Raw genomic sequence first — 17354 nt, 5'->3', positions numbered from 1 at the left:
TGGCCGCAGCGCTCGGCCCCCTAGCCTGTCCTAACCGCAGCGCTCGGCCCAGAAAGTGTTTTAACCTAACCTAACCCTAAATAAATAATAATAATTTAATTGAAAATTGTTGAAAAAGGGGTCAGGTCCAAAAATCGTTCTCTAGGACGGACCCAATAAGGGACACTTATCGTCCAAGAATCCGAAACAATTCCACTATGAGAGCAAGAAAAATATAAAGAAAAAAAATTGAAATAATCAAAAAATTGTTCTCTAGGACAGACCCCTCAAGCCTATATATATACGCTAACTAACCATACAAAAGTTAGCGTACTAGAGAAGGTTTGAAACCTTGGGAGAAGTCTACTTGAAGTACGAGAATCTAAATATATCGGAGATTTTATGAATGAACTCAGAGGAATGAACAGATAATATAATTTTTATTTCATTGTTAACTGTAATTCATCATTTTTTTTTGTATAAAAGAGTAGTGTTTATATCCTAATTCTTTAAAAATTTTAAATATCCCTCCTTAAACCACCCCACCCCCCTCCCCGATTTGCGTAAAAGATCTTTAAGTAGATCAACCCATGCCACCACTTTATATTCATACATATAAACAGTTTGTTTTTAATCTTCATGGCGTATAAACAATCTCAAGGAATAATAACTGTCTTTAAACATTCTTTAAAAAGTGAATATTTGCAAATTATCTTTTTTCCATTTCATGATCTGAGTTCGTTTCCCTATTCCTGTCCATTTGACGGCCGATTTTTTTTAATAATCTTTTTTGTTTGCTTGTTTATTTTCTTGTGGTTTTTAACATTTATTATTATCCATTTTGATGGTTATTATATCGTTAGAACTGACGAGGGTCAACCCAGACCGAAATATATTTTCAATAATATGTGGATCTAGCATCTACTTTATCTACTCTAGAGAGGTTAAGTTCATCACCATCGCCGAATTTTAAGAAGTAAGCCAGCCAAAGGACAAGGAGATTAATGTGATAAGCAGCGCAACTTTTAGTTTTAGTTTATACCTATTTATTCAAAGGATAATTTTTAGGAAATAAAAATGGATGCTCTGGTGAAAGATATTCAAGCTATCATTGTTCTCCCATCTTCAAGGTTTCCAATTTTAAAATTATTGAATTATTTGTTTCTAACAAAGTTAAAAAGCTGCAAATTTAAGGTCCGTGATAAAGAACGCTTACGGACCCCTCCCTATCCTGTTAATTATGCACATTGCACATGCAGCTTCATTTAAACTATTTTTCAAATTGAAATTAAGATTATTTCATTAATTTAGCGTTTTAGAATATGTAGATTATTTTTGGGCAAAACGCTGCGGCTAGGCTGTGATAGTGGCCTGGCGCTTCTTGCACAACTAAATATGCCATATTTTACTTACAAGATAATTGATAGGAGGGGGGGGGGGGGGCCCAAAAAGCGTTCTCTAGGAAATTACCGATAGTTTTTAATCACATCTTTTAAATATAAGAATGAACTGATTTAAATTTTGAGGGATTCCATGATGAACTATGATTATTCAAATGATTAATATTTCTAATGTAAGCAAGTACACCATTGTACATTTATTTATACTCTAAATCTTCTATTCTGAAATATTTCAATGGACCGTAGATGATCCTCCCATTATTGAGTGGCATGACCCAATTCACAACAGTACCCTTTACATCCCTGTCTGATCAAAGATGAATGAAATGTCCTTATTTTCTACTCGATTTTTTTAAATTGTGGTTTCTTCATAAAAATGTCAGAATTCAGCACATTTTATTTATGATTATCTTCATAATTGTAACTCATAAATAAGTAAAAAAAGAGTACATGTGTGTTAAATCACTTAAAATCACGTATACAGTCCCTCTAATTTGTTTTCAGAGATGAGGTGCATCGTGTCTTCTGGATTCCGGAGAGATGTATCCAGGGGGATACAGATATACTTAACATTCATTTCGCAGGTTTTAATTCTTATATAAACATATTTCCAGGGGGATACAGATATACTTAACATTCATTTTATCTCCTTCGATTAATTAAATGATGTAGCTTTTAACTTCAAAATAATTAGATCAGAAAACAAATATTAATAGCTGTCTGGCAGTTCATTTTAAGTCATGGTTTTTATAAATTGAAATATGAAATATGTACCAATTATAGTCTTGGGGTTGTGCTACCCCAACCCCTTCCTCCTCCTGTCCTTCTTTTATATTGCAAAGACATCATTTTGTTTGAAAATAATTATATATAGTTAAAATTTTTCTATTGACTGCGTATAATCATAAATATTTAAATATATTTAAGAACCATTTCTTACTGTGGGGGGTAAATACTTTTTGATGCTGTGGCCGTGGGGAAAAAAAATTAAAAATCGCTCATTAAAAACGTAAGATTTTTCACCATTTTTGATATTTTTTACCCACAAATTTATTTATTTTCTCCTATAAATCATTAATTCTATCAAATTCAGTGAATAAAACACACACAATGTTATACCTGGGGGGTCGAGAGGGGGGGGATGAATTGAAAAGTATTTATGTAAATGTATTGTGATTAAGGTTCAGAACAGTCAGACTGGTGACTGGTTGGATTTACCAATGGACGCTAGGTTGGTAATTCCGGAGAAAACATGCATTAAAGTTTTCCTTAGCACTCAGGATCCCGGAGCTAGTTTTGGAGTTTATCCTCCTCTCATTCAAACCACCGGAGCAAGGTAGGAAATTATAACAAGTTGGTGATGTTGTGTAAACTTGGTGGTGTTACAACTTAACTATTTTATTTCAAAGAGGGAATCCCAGTCGTTGTAGTTCATGACAGTAATTAACTATGTAGTTCGATTTCACAACAAATTTAACATATAGACAGTAAAAATTCAGAATAATCAAACGATGCTTGTACTCTTCTAACTTTTAATAATTGTTTTTGGATAATTTTTTCAGAAACACTTAAAAAAGATCCAAAAGTTTTTTTGTTTTTTTTTTGTTACAGACGAGATCCCAGAAAGAAGCCAGGAGCAGAACCCAAGGTTCTGAATAGAAGAGATCCTCGACGAAAAAATGTTGACTCTTCAAAACAGACCTTGCATCTGTTACCTACTCCAGTTCCTATAGCTAAAAGATCTTTAACTCCCCAACCTACCCCGGGTATACTCTCCCTGCCCCTCCCATCCTCTGCTCCTGATCCATTTCCTGATCCTTCTCTTTCAGTTGGATCAAACCCGACCTTTCCACTGTTAAACCGAAGAGATCCTAGGAAAAGAAATGATGTCGAACCTGCTCCAGTTCCAGTTCCAGCTCCGAGTTCTAGACTACAGCCTATCTCTCGTCTTCCCTCAGGATTAAGTTCAACAGCCAGCTTATCCTCGATAGATTCCTCCTCCGCTGTATCGAGGAAGGATCCTAGAATTAGAAGGATGAAAACTCTCCCTGCTCCAACGGTCAGTACTGCAGAAGGACCCGGAGAGGAACAGATGATGAACATTATCAAGAATCCGTCTCGGTTATCTGTTCCTTTTAAACAAACTGAAAGTCCTAAATCTGTTTCTAAAACAAACTTTGAGACAGAAGAAAATAATTTTACAAAAAGTTTGATGGACATGGATAAGGACCATACCTCTCCAGTTTATACTACGAGTTTCGAAGAGCATACGATTAGTGATACTCCTGGTTCAGATAATAGCAGATACCCTGCTTTTATGGCTTCGGCTCCTCCTCCTCCTGATTCTACTCCTCTTGCTCCTGTTCCTGCTCCTCCTCTTGCTTATGTTCCTGCTCCTCCTCTTGCTTCTGTTCCTGTTCCTATTCCTGCTCCTCCTCCTCCTCCTCCTGTCAGGAAGATTAGTTTAGAGAAGAGAGGAGATGAATCGGACTCAGAGGGTGAACTCCAAATAGACATGAACCCTCTTGCAGGTATTTTATATAGACATGAACACTCTAGCAGGTATTTGAACTAGAATTTTTAGAGACATGAACCCTCTAGCAAGTATTTAAACTAGAATTTATATAGACATGAACCCTCTAGCAGGTATTTGAACTAGGATTTTACATAGACATGAACCCTCTAGCTGGTATTTGAACTAGAATTTATATAGACATGAACCCTCTAGCAGGTATTTGAACTAGAATTTATATAGGCATGAACACGCTAGCAGGTATTTGAACTAGATTTCATATAGACATGAACCCTCTAGCAGGTATTTGAACTAGATTTCATATAGACATGAACCCTCTAGCAGGTATTTGAACTAGAATTTATATAGACATGAACACGCTAGCAGGTATTTGAACTAGAATTCATATAGACATAAGCCCTCTAGCTGATATTTGAACTAGAATTCATATAGACATGAACCCTCTAGCAGGTATTTGAACTAGAATTTATATAGACATGAACACTCTAGCAGGTATTTGAACTAGAATTTATATAGAGATGGACACGCTAGCAGGTATTTGAACTAGAATTTATATAGACATGAACACTCTAGCAGGTATTTGAACTAGAATGTATATATACATGAACACAATCAGATATTTAAATGAGTGAACACAACTTTAATTTTAAAATGATTCTTTTTGCGTAAAAAAGTATTCCTGAACAGTTGGTATGAAACAGGGCAGCCAGTAAAACTTAAGCGTCATCAACATTTTTAGACTGGGGGGGGGGGGGGTTTTTCACGGTCCTTGTACAGAAAACATTAGTACCCAGTCACCGGAATGTTAACTAAAAGTCTGATTAAAAGAATAAGGTGAGGTGATTGAAATTTTCTTATATACTCCGCCAGGAGTCCTGAAAATAATCCTAACATATACATAAACTAGGTACGGAAACCAAACTCCTTCTCTAGTTTGACTGAATTTTTATTTTATTAGCTGAACTAGCCATGCTTAGTTAAACTACTTCTCCCTTTTCATTAATTCCGACCTCAGTTTAATTCAAATTCTATTTCAGTGAAGCGGCGTATCTCCAGTGATGAATATAAACCTGGTCCTAGAGAAGCTGAACCTGTATCCCAGGTTTCTTGTATTGCAGATGCAATCACTAAATCTGACAAGGTGGAGAGAGCGGAGGAGTTGTGGGATGAGGTCTACGGAGAGTATCAGAAGGTATTTTTTGTCTTGCTTTTAAAAACTGGATTGAATTTTATTTTATGGATTTACTTTCTAAATATTAGATGGGAAAATGATGATTTAATTCCAGTAAAAATTAAAAGATGTAACAAAAAATCCTCAAAATATTATACTATAATGATAAGCAAAAGAGATACGAGACTTCAGAGACAACTGAAGTGTATGTAAAAATAGAATATATAATAATAATAATATAATAATAAATATTGTGTTTTTTCCCACCCTGTTCGTTAAGTTGGTCTTATTTTTCTTTAACGTTTAATGTTTTAAATTAATGTTTAAACAAATTTTTGGGCATCAAATAATCTCTTGTTCAGAGATCAGCAGCTGATCGAAAAGAGACAGAGGAAATCCTATCTGTTACTTCTAGTTCTCCGTCTCCTCCCCCGACCCGGAGAATAATTCTTGCAGGTCAGGAAATTGAACCTGTCATTGTTGATCTCGGATCCGAATATTCATCCCCGGTCGGAACTCCGAAATCAACCAGAAGTGGAGATGAAGACGAGGATAAATACAATGATGAACTGATTGAGAAACTGAAAAAGGATATGGAACAGAGTAAGAAGACTCTAGACCAATTGGAGAAGGAGAAGGAGATGTTACAGAACCTGGAGAAGGAGCGGGACCGACTCAACTCTATCAGGGAAGAGTCAGGGGCAACACAATCCGTCCGAAGAGAACTAGAGGAAGGAGAACTATCAGATTCTGACGAAGAAATAGTCCTCTCTGACGGGAAAGATAGTGATTTTTCTCCGGAGAGTCCTCAGTGTGATCTTGGAGAAAATGAGACTTCTTCAAAACCGCAATCAATCATTCCATTAGAACGAATAGATACAGACGGGGAAGCTAGATCCACCGACGGCGAGGCTAAGTCGTCCGACGACGAAGTAGAAATTCTTGCTGAAAAGGAGAAACCGAAAGAATTTCGGAAGTATTGGGAAGACTTTGATGAAGATAACGAGAGTACAGAGGATGAAGAAAAAGAAAAGATTGAGGAATTACAGGAAGAAAATGTTAAAAAATCAGATAATCTGAAAGATGTGAATAACGAGGAGAAGATAACCAGAGTGAATCCAGAAAAAGAAACTCCCAACGAAAACTTCTGGAAAGCTGCTCTGCTTGATATTGAAAAGAAAGTTGAAGATCATAATCTTTTCCAGCGGCGGGAGGATTTAAACCTTATGGAGGAAACTTCAAAATTCTTCTCTCGTCGAACAGATATCTTGGAAGAGGATGATAATCATTCTTATGAAAATTCTTCTGAAAGATCAAGTGAAGATCAAGTTTCAATGAAGAAATCCGGACAATACCAGAACCCCGCTAAGCCAGAACTAATATCAGGATACGAGAATTCTGTGAAAGAAACACTAACTAAAGCACTTCAACTAATCCGTGAAAAGTCTGGTAATGTAGGGCCCAGGATTCCGGGTTCGGAGGATTCTCAGGGTACATCTACATCTGGAGGACAAGGAGAAGAAACTAAATTTGTTCTGAACGAAAGCTGGTACAGGGAGAAAGGTTTTACCAAAACATCATCATTGGGTTCAGACTCAAGCCATTCATTGGGACTGGGTTGTTCAGATCAAATCCAACCGAGAAATGTGGGAAATTTTAATGAATCCGGCATGCACACAAGGCAAAGCATGCCTTCTCTTCCTGATGCGCTGTCGTTTCAAGGCATGCAGTTTGGGGTTAGCACGTCCTCTGGATCCAGTATGCAGTCAAGACCTTTCATTCTCTCGGAGCAAGGCATGCAGGCGGGATCTGTTATGTTTTCTGGACAAGGAATGAAGTCAGGATCAAGCATGCTGTCTGGACAGGGAATGTTCTCTGGATCTAATATGCAATCAAGGGGAATGCAATCCCATGGAACCATGCATTCTGTTGGTGGTATGAAGTCTGGCGGGGACATGCAATCAGGCATAGGTAAAGAATCGGTTGGCGGCATGCAATTCGGTGGAGAAATGCAGTTTGGTAGTAGTTTGCAAAATGTTGGTGGAATGCAATCTGGTGTAGGAATGCAATCTGGTGTAGGAAAGCAATCTGGTGTAGGAATGCAATATGGTTTAGGAATGCAATCTGGGCAATTTACTCCACGTACAGTTTCATTAACTGGAAATTCTAGTATACTTGGCTCTCCACCTACCCTCGGATACTCTTCAAACCATCTTCAATCTACTCCTACTACTCTTGGATACTCTTCTAACCATCCTCAACCTACTCCTAGCTCAGCTTTTTTAAACTCAGTCTTTAAGGTAAATTATTCTTTTTTTAAAATCTTTTGAACCGGGGGCGGGGGGGGGGTTATATATTTTGACACTCAACCCTCACAGTCCTTTCGTTAAATATGATCAATGCTCATTTTGAACGATCTGTTTTAAGACAAAAAGATGTTATACTGTTGACGTAATTTCAAGTGACCCTCAATTAACAGCAATACCCTTAAAAATTGTATCTTCATGAATGAGTGTGATATTAATGTTGTGAACTTTGAAAATTGATTATTTTCAACCGTGGTTGCTCCAAAAAGTGACTTGCGTATTGCTGCTAAAGAAACAATGGAGATAATTGTCAGAACTCAATATTGCTTTAAAAATAAAAACGACGATATCTTCGACATTATTAATCAGATATGAGATTTAAAGGGTACCGTTGTGAATCGGGCATGACCCTCTTGAAATGAAGAGTTAGTTGGAATTACGACAGTATTTTTATTTTGATAGGAGAGCCAGTTAATATCTGAGAAGCTGAGTATTATCAGCGCCAGCTTGTCTGGGGTTGGAGGAATCAAACCAAACTATGCGTTTAATAACCAGCAGACCCTAGATACTGCTAAACCTTATCCCGGTACTCCAACATCAGTTCATCCTACCCCCAGCCCAGCAGGACAAACTAGCACCAGCTCTTTACCCAAACTCATGAATATAAATATATCTCCCAAAGACATAAACCTAACCAGGAAAGATAAACTCCAAGGAGGAAAATCCTTTAATCATAAAAACCTGTGGAACACTTCTAACCCTAAGTTTGATAGTCCTGGTCGTCAGGGGAAATCCAGAGAAGGAAGTGAGATCAATCACGGGATCAAGAGGTTAGAAGAGAAAATTAGACATTCAGAACCTAAAGAGATAAAACGACGAGAAAGGGATAGGGACGGATCGTCTTCAGATCGACGCGGAAGCTCATCATCAAGAAAGCTCAGTTCCTACAAGTCCTCTAGATCAAGATCAAGGTCAAGGGATAGAAGACGAAGATCAGGAACTAGTCCCAGAGATTCACGAAGACGATACAATCGTTCCAGATCTAGAGATCGAAGGTCAAGAAGTCGATCTATGGATCGTAAACGACGGAAGGAGGATCCACGAAGTATAAAGGTTGAGGTTGGGAAGGAGGATAAGGATAATCTGATGCTCCATTTCTATGAGGGAGACCAGTGTGATTTTGAGGATCCAGGGGACCCGGATATCCCGGAGATTCTTCCCACACCTGTTCCAGGTCTTGCATCTAGAAACCCGGAGAAGGAGAAGAAACTAAAACTCGGAACAGAGTGCAAAGCAACTGATAACCCGGTGGTAGTTCCGTCCTGTTCGGAGGAGACCTCTGTCAATGTCAGAGCTCCGGTAACCACTTCAGTGGAAGGAGTAAAACCAAAGTTGAATATCAACCTGGATGAAATACCGGAACCACAGTTCCCAAAACCCGTTCCAGTCAATAATAAAGTTACAGCGTGTGGTCCTCTCAGAATAAACCCAAAGGAAAATTCTTCATTTTAGATTTTTCATATTTTGTTCACACATTAAGATCTTAAGAATTCATTCAAATTACACTCAACCGCTAAAGGATATTTATTAAGTTAAATGTTTTTTATACAAAGTATAAATGATTTTAAACTCTGAAAAAGTGGTAAAGGACTTGAAGTTTGCGTAATTACCTTTCTAAAATGAATAAATGGATCTAGGACGGAGAGTTGTATGTTGCCACGCTAGGATTAAGTAAGATGCATCCTGTGTCCCAGCTGCATGAAGTGTGCAAGCGGTTAAACTATCCTAAACCCGAGTTTATCGAGCATAAGGAGAACGACCTATGGAGCTGCGAGGTCAAAGTCGGAGATGAATTGTTTAAATGTGCCGGAGCCAAAACCAGGAAGAAAGAGGCTCGGATCGAAGCTTCGAAACATGTTCTTAAAGTTATTGGGATTCATAAATAACTATTTTTTTACTTAAAAATAAATTCTGTAAATTAGATTTTACTAAGTTCCTGTCCGAGACAATATTATGTTTCTTAATTAAATTTTGGCTGTGATTTAAGATTTGAAAATGCGGGAAGTGGTCAGCTGGTGATTTTAAGACGTGATCAGCTACTAAATGGATGAAGTGATCTGCTACAAAATGCCATCCAATGTGAGAATCTAGGTATATTTAAAGTTCTTTTAAGGTTTTACAAAGATTAATGAGATGTAAAAAAGGGCCTTGCGAAACTTCCACTTCTCACTTAAATACGAAAAAAGTGATTGATTAAAAAATACTAAATTAATTTGTTGATTTTTTATATTAAGTTATTTATCCAGGGTAAGAGTCCTGTACGACAGAATTGTAAAAATGAATAGCAGAACTAGGTTTGCTAGAGCCATGGAAGAGATTCTGCTCTAATGGGAGCATGCCTAGGTAAAAAAACCGAATAATAAATCTGTAAAATTTGTTTATTTGTTGATATTAAAGAGGCTTTTGAATTAATTTAAAAGTTTGTTATCAAACTTAAAGTTCTATGATGCAAAATAACCCCTCTGTTCTATTAGAGAAGGAATTTTTTAAAATATTGACTAGCAAAAATGGCCAAAATGCGGAACATTCAAATACAATGCGACGGTAGAGCTTGAGAAACTGGAGTGAGGGCGTACGGTAAAGGGGAGTAAGAGAAAGCCAAGTAGTTAGTAGAAACGTGTAAAGCAAGGACGTTATAGTGTACACCGGTACAAGCAGAGAGATTTCCCCAGATGTCGTCTTCACTCAGATCAACTCGCAGGCATCTGTCCGTGACCTAATTAAACATATTTGTTTAAAGATTATTAAATGTTGCTTAGAGTCGCGCTAACAGTCTCTTAAACTACTTATTTTCCAGGTGTTCCTGAGCGGAGAGGAAGCGGAGTAGGTTCCGCTTTCTCCGACTCCTCTTTGTCTCCGACTACAAAGAATAAACCGCTCAAGGAGGAGAAAATTAAATGGAAGTCGGACATTCCACTGACGGGTAAGCAGGACAGGACAGAGGATAGGGACAGAAAAGGACAGGGACAAGAATAGGACAGGGTCAGGAACAGAACAGGACAGGGTCAGGAACAGAACAGGACAGGAGCAGGAACGGAACAGAACAGGACAGGGACTTCGATGCGACAGGATCAGACCAGAATCGACCCAGGATTTGGAAGACCAGGACTATACCAGTATATTATATTTAGAGTTCCAATTGACCCGTAAAAGAAATGAGTTCTGGGACACCGCTCCAGCTTTTGAAGGAAAATCTGAGGTCTGGGCAGCCCTTAAGGAATAGATATTGTAACATACTTTCTAGCAATAATATTACTTCTCTTGTATTTTCCAGATCCACCTTGAACCTCCTAGGTCCTCCTTAATCTTTCTAAATCCTCAAGAATCCTCCTTTAGCTTCCTAGATCCTCTCAGATCTTCATAAATCTTTCTTGATCATCCCAAGATCTTAATACATCCTCCTTGATCTTTGTAGATCCTCATTATCCTCCCTTGAATTTCCTAGAACCTCTTTGATCTTCCTAGACCCTTCTTGACTTTCCTAGACCCTTCTTGACTTTCCTAGATCCTCATTGATCTTCCTAGATCCAACTTGATCATCTAAGATCCTCCTAGATCCTTCTCTATCTTACTAGGCTCTCCTTTATCCTCGCAGATCTTTCTTGATTCTTTTAGATCCTCCTTGAACTTCATGAATCCTCATAAATCTTCCCTTATTATCTTAGATCCTTCATGCACTTTTAGATTCTGCTAGAATTCTGCTAAATATTTCAAAATCTTTTTTTGATATTAAAATTAAGTATCCAAGAATATACCAGAGTATTCTAGAGTTTCCTTTGGGATTGATTTTTATCACCAATGAAATCATTATTTTCGTGTCATAAACAATGTTTCCTCTTGTTTTATTTATTATAATGTAAATTCTTGGCTACAATATTGTTTATGCAAGGCTGCAACTGATGCTGTAAGTAAAGACGACTATTCCCTGGCTCAGGCAATCCTAGATGGAGCGGGCATATCATTACCTGGAGGTATTCTGTTAAAGTTTGCTTTGATTAATCTTTGCAATTTTTTTATCCTAAAAAAATGGAAAAACTGTCCAGAAATGATCGTTACAAAACCTTCGTTTTTGGATAATTTTTGTTTCTTTTTTTTTAATATATTTTCTAATAGGGTCCGAAATTTGACAAAGTTTAAGAATATCAACTATATAAAGTAAACAATTTTGACCCTTTAAGAACATTTATGCAATAAACGACTGTTTATTTTAGGTTCTCTAGTAGAATGCTATAATAAGCTGGGTACTAGGTACTCTATATACTTATATAGACTGTATATTCTAGGTTCTCTAGTAGAATGCTATAATGAGCTAGTTACTAGGTACTCTATATACTTATATAGACTGTATATTCTAGGTTCTCTAGTAGAATGCTATGATGAGCTAGGTACTAGGTACTCTATACCTATTTACTGTTTATCTTGGCCAGCGAATCTCATCTCAGCAACAGACAGGTAAAAACATTTTATTTGTTTGTCAAAAATTGATACCTTTAAAAAAAACGCATTTTTATCTTTTCAAAACTCCCAAGGTTATCAAGACTATAGATCAGGTTTTAAAACTCTCAAGGCTATCATATCAAGACTCTCTTCTTGTTTTAAAACTGCCAGGTTTATCAAGACTCTCTACATCTTGTTTAAAACTCTCAAGGTTATCAAGACTCTCTACATCTTGTTTAAAACTCCCAAGGTTATCAAGACTCTCTACATCTTGTTTCAAAGCTCCCAAGGTTATCCAGACTTTCTAACTCTTGTTTCAAAACTCCCATGCTTTTCAAGACTCTTTAGATCTTGTTTTAAAACGCCCAAGGTTATCAAGACTTTCTAGAACTTGTTTCAAAACTCCCAAGGTTATCAAGACTCTTTAGATCTTGTTTTAAAACGCACAAGGTTATCAAGACTCTTTAGATCTTGTTTTAAAACACCCAAGGTTATCAAGACTTTTAATTCTGAATTCTCCAGGTCATGAAAACACTTGAAATATTTGAATACCAAAATGTTTATGCTAAGGGACAGTCCTGCTGAGTTTTCTGAACCTGTGATAATAGATCCTGTGGAGCTAAAGGTAGGATTCATTTAAACGAACTCTAAATTCCGTTTCTAGAGTGGCATTTCCGATTCAAAACACTACCCTTTAGATTATTTGTGGCATATTTTAATGGTCCAAATGTTGTTCAATATCATATATTGGGTGTAACGAGTACAGTTTAATACTAGATAAACACCTGGTTTAGGTTAAGATTTGGTAAAGTTTGACAGGGTTGGATTTAAAGATAAACCTAAACCATACTGATTATGTTTATGAAGATTCGGATAAGTTTGACGGATTGGTTCTAAAGATAACTAATAATGTTCAGGTTAAGGTTCGGATAAGTTTGATAGGGGTTGAATCTAAAGATAAACTTGAACCATACTGATTATGTTCAGGTTAAAGTTCGGATAATCGGATAAGTTTACTGGGTTGGATGTGAATTTGAACCTGAACTCTACTGATCATGTTCAGGTTAAGGTTCGGATAAGTTTGACAGGATTGGATGTGAAACTGAACCTGAACTCTACTGATCATGTTCAGGTTAAGGTTCGGATAAGTTTGACAGGATTCTGAACCTGAACTCTACTGATCATGTTCAGGTTAAGGTTCGGATAAGTTTGACAGGGTTGGATGTGAAACTGAACCTGAACTCTACTGACACTATTTCTGCTGCGAAGAAGAAGCTTGCTGAGCAGGAGGAATTACCAAATGATTCTCGACAGCGTTGGTACTACGGGGGTAAACTCCTCGGTAATAATTTTTTAAAAAGTTTATAAGGATTAATGGTTTTATCAAATAAAAATAAGCGATAAAATATTTATAATATTGCTCTAATGTGCAGTTTATTTTTATTGTTTTATTTTATCAAAAGGAGAGTCTTCAAAACAACAATTTTTAACATGGCACCCAACTTGTTCAGATGTTTCATCTTGTATTTATTATTCTATTCCTTAACTTTTGTAATTTGAATTTAATCTGATTTTTACTCTAGGAGACAGAACCAGGATTGGTGAAGCCAATATTCCTCCGAATCATCTTATTCAATGTATCGTCAATATTTTGGAGTTTGATATTATTCAAACTCAGTGAAAATAATATTTGTCTCAGATCAAAAGAACGGATAGGAATTCTGAAAACAAGGATCTTTAACTCCAGATTAATTTTCTTTCTTTAGGTTTCATTCCTATCTCCAGGTTTTAGATCCTGTTCTAAGTTTCATTCCTTTCTCCAGGTTTCATTCCTTTCTCCAGGTTTCATTTTTTTCCTAGGTTACATTCCTTTCTCTAGATTACATTTCTTTTTCCAGGTTTCATTCCTTTCTCAAGGTTTCATTCCTTTCTCCAGGTTATATTCCTTTCTCCAGGTTATATTCCTTTCTCCAGGTTTCTTTCCTTTCTCTAGGTTTCATTTCTTTTTCCAGGTTGCATTACTTTTTCCAGGTTGCATTCATTTCTCCTGGTTTCTTTCCTTTCTTTAGGTGTCATTCCTTTCTCCAGATTTTGTTCCTTTTTCCAGATTTTAGATCCTACTTCAGGTTCCCTTTCTTTCTCCAGGTTTTGTTCCTTTCTCCAGTTCTTATTTCTTTCTCCAGGCTCCCTTTTTTCGAGGTTTTGTTCCTTTCTCAATGTTTCATTTGTTTCTCCAGGTTTTGTTCCTTTTTCCAGTTCTTATTCCTTTCTTCAGGTTACCTTTCTTTCTCGAGGTTTTGTTCCTTTTCCCAGTTCTCATTCCTTTCTCCAGGTTTCAGTTCCTACTCCAGGTTCTTTCAAAACCTGAATGTTACTATATGTGTATAATATAATCTCACAAAGATGTATAAAATTCTTTGGTTGCCATTATAATGTATACAAATTGTTTTAAATTATTTTAAATTTTTCAGCTTATTATTTTTATAAGATATTAATTGATACTGTACACATTTAAATTAATCTGGTTTCCAGGGTCGGGAGATTTACTAACTATGTTGAAGATATGAAAACTGCACTCGGTTCTGAATGTTGTAAAATATACTGTTCAAATTGAAATTGATGTGTCAAATTATACCTTATTCTTGTCTAACCCTAGTCAGTAGCCAGTCAAACTCATTAATTTGGGACACACCGCAGGGGTACATTTTTTATTTGTTAGTGTGGGTCTAACCCCTCCCCCCTTAGAGCTTAGGGTCTTTGTGTTACAATATCCAAAAGAATACTTAAAAATGTTCAATTTCAGGGATTTGCTAATGTCCGAAAGAAACAACTGATAAAATGATTTTCTTGGTAGCTACACTTTTACCTAGTTTTTTCTTGAAATAGCTCCTAGCTTGTTATAATTGAAGGGGAAAATATTTAAAGATTAAAGTCCTCGGACCCATAAATCAACTTCAAACTTCAAGTCAATCCGGCTTCATTTAAAGTTTAATCATCCATTAATTAAATAATTAAATAATCAGCGATCTTCAATCACCTAAACTTCTCATATCTTAATATGGCAAATTATTTATTGCTTAAAAACCAAGATCAAAATTTACTAAGTTTATCGCACAAAATCTAATGCTCAATCTTTCTGATATTTTTTCAATTAACAAATTTATTTGTCTGAAAAGTTTTTTGCTTTGATTAAAACTGTTAAAAAAGTTTAAACACTAATTTAAACAGTTCTCAAAAGATTAAACATTGATCTAAATAGTTCTGAATAGATTAATCATTTATCTAAACCGATCTAAATAGATTAAGAACTAATTAAAACAGTTCTGAATTGATTAAATACTGATCTTAACAGTTCTAAATAGATTAAACACTGATTTTAAAAGTTCTGAATAGATTAAACACCAATTTAAACAGCTATGAATAGATCAACACTAATTTAAACAGTTCTAAATAGATAAAACCCTATTCTAAACAGTTATGAAAAGATAAAACGTTAATTTAAACAGTTCTGAATAGATTAAACACTTATCTAGACAGTTCTAAATAGATTAAACACTGATCTAAGCATTTCTAAATAGATTAAACACTGATCTAGACAGTTTTTTATAGAGTTAACACTTATCTTAACAGTTCTGAATATAATAAACACTGATCTAAACAGTTCTAAATAGATTAAACACTGATCTAAAAAGTTCTCAACAGATTAAACACCGGGATTAAAACTGTTACTGTACAATAAACACTGACCTAAACAGTTTTGAATAGATTTAACACTTATCTAAACAGAGCTGAAATTTTAGAATGAGATATCCTTATTCCCAATTACTTAATCTGAGTATCCAATGGACACACTTTAGATTTTCTTCTTAAATCGTTCTTTCTTGGATAGAGTAGCGAAAATCAAAAACCGTTTTTTTTTTATTTAGAAAGTTCCTCCCGTTTCTGTATATAATCTTATATGGCGCGCAAAATTTAAAATTTATAGGCTTCATATATGTGACTCTGATTGGTTGAATTTTATACACTTTTCAGGATACAAGTACAAGATTAAGTTAGTCTCGATATTAGCAAAAAGAGGGAATCAAGCATTAATCTCAATATCCACCATTCTAAAGTTTTCAGCTCAGTTCTGAATAAATTAAACGCTGATCTAAACAGTTCTAAATAGATTAATTTAAACAGCTATGAATAGATAAAACACTGATCTAAACAATTCTGAATAGATTAAACACCAATCTAACCAGTTTTGAATACATTTAACACTAATTTAAAAAGTTCTAAATGGATAAAGCACTTATCAAATAGATAAAACACTAATCTAAACAGTTCTATATAGATAAAGCACTAATCTTAACAGTTCTGAATAGATTAAACATGCACCAATCTAAACAGTTCTGAATAGATAAAACACTAATCTAAGCAGTTCTATATAGATAAAACACTAATCTTAACAGTTCTGAATAGTAAAAATACCAATCTTAGCAGTTCTGAATAGATTAAACATGCACCAATCTAAACAGTTCTGAATAGATAAAACACTAATCTAAACAGTTCTATATAGATAAAGCACTAATCTTAACAGTTCTGAATAGTAAAAATACCAATCTCAGCAGTTCTGAATAGATAAAACACTAATCTAAACAGTTCTGAATTGATAAAACACTAATCTAAACAGTTCTGAATAGATTAAACACTGATCTAAACTGTTCTGAATAGATTAAACACGGATTAAAACGGTTCTGAATAGATTAAACTCTGATCAAAGCTGTTGATTAAACACGTATTTTAAATCAAATGTTATTTAATGTTTCAAGTTATTGTACACTAAAAGTATAGAAATATATAGTTAACGTAAATTGTGATAATTCTTTTTGATAATGAAGTAAATTAATGTGTAGATAAGACCAAAGTAAAGGGAACAAGAAAATTGCCCTAATTGAAAGCTATACTACCAGGGGGCGGAAACGTTATGTATGGTCTGTATTAAAAGAGTGTGTGGAGTATGAACCGAAGGCGTGTGCTGTAGGCATATACAGTACATAATAATCGCGCGGTATTTCTACAGTCTAGGAGAGAACATTTGTTTATTGTTAATTGTTTACTTTAAAAAAAAATTTAATATACATGTATAGTATATTATTTATATATTTAAGTTAACACTATAAACCATATTGTCAACCAAAGAATATAATTTGATTAAAGTTTACAATAAACTACTCGATATTTTAAGCTTAATTATAATTGACGACATTGTTCTGCAACTGGCATTTTCATGCCAGACCAGCGCCATTTCCCTTCCCTTTTTTTCTTATTTCCTGTATACTACATCTTTTTTGACGGTTGGTCTGGACTACTAGTTTTAGTTGCTGAATGCAATTGAAGGTAGAAATCCAAAAAATCTAAAGTAAAAACATTCGCCATTTTTAAGATCAAACAAACAAATAGATTATGAAAATTATGAAAAACTC

At 35.3% G+C, this 17354-nt stretch overlaps 2 protein-coding genes and 1 long non-coding RNA gene across 7 annotated transcripts in view; all 3 read left to right on the top strand.

The window, feature by feature from the left end:
• Positions 1–1983, top strand: part of LOC111697059 (uncharacterized) — a 2795-nt gene extending 812 nt beyond the window's left edge. Inside the window, exons 2-3 of the long non-coding RNA XR_002764209.1 lie at positions 1048–1109; positions 1884–1983. This is a non-coding gene — a long non-coding RNA (uncharacterized LOC111697059). The remainder of the gene's footprint in view (positions 1–1047; positions 1110–1883) is intronic.
• Positions 1984–2559: 576 nt separating this feature from the next.
• On the top strand, positions 2560–9437 carry LOC111697054 (uncharacterized). Its single transcript, XM_023466927.1, has 6 exons — positions 2560–2715; positions 2991–3910; positions 4950–5104; positions 5446–7383; positions 7852–8883; positions 9087–9437. The coding sequence occupies exons 1-6, from the start codon at positions 2600–2602 to the stop codon at positions 9333–9335; spliced, it is 4410 nt and encodes a 1469-aa protein (XP_023322695.1). The 5' UTR covers positions 2560–2599; the 3' UTR covers positions 9336–9437.
• Positions 9438–9447: 10 nt separating this feature from the next.
• LOC111697058 (ubiquitin domain-containing protein 1) lies at positions 9448–16742 on the top strand. 5 transcript variants are annotated; one of them, XR_002764208.1, is made up of 11 exons: positions 9448–9540; positions 9696–9792; positions 10247–10372; positions 10581–10666; positions 11339–11420; positions 11805–11901; positions 12457–12511; positions 13078–13228; positions 13470–13602; positions 14419–14585; positions 16131–16742. XR_002764208.1 is itself a non-coding variant. In XM_023466933.1 (10 exons), the coding sequence occupies exons 2-9, from the start codon at positions 9777–9779 to the stop codon at positions 13565–13567; spliced, it is 711 nt and encodes a 236-aa protein (XP_023322701.1). In that variant the 5' UTR covers positions 9448–9540; positions 9696–9776; the 3' UTR covers positions 13568–13602; positions 14238–14502. The 5 variants fall into 5 exon arrangements, 3 of the variants coding, with proteins under 3 accessions (XP_023322701.1, XP_023322702.1, XP_023322699.1); XR_002764207.1 differs by having other exon boundaries at positions 13470–14585; positions 16603–16742; XM_023466933.1 differs by lacking the exon at positions 16131–16742 and having other exon boundaries at positions 14238–14502.
• The last annotated feature ends 612 nt before the right edge of the window (positions 16743–17354 follow it).

Source organism: Eurytemora carolleeae, unplaced genomic scaffold (assembly GCF_000591075.1).
Source record: "Eurytemora carolleeae unplaced genomic scaffold, Eaff_2.0 scaffold274, whole genome shotgun sequence".
NCBI classification, from domain to species: domain Eukaryota; kingdom Metazoa; phylum Arthropoda; class Copepoda; order Calanoida; family Temoridae; genus Eurytemora; species Eurytemora carolleeae.
The sequence above is the reverse complement of the archived record's forward strand: the minus strand, read 5'-3'. Positions and strand labels throughout refer to the sequence as shown.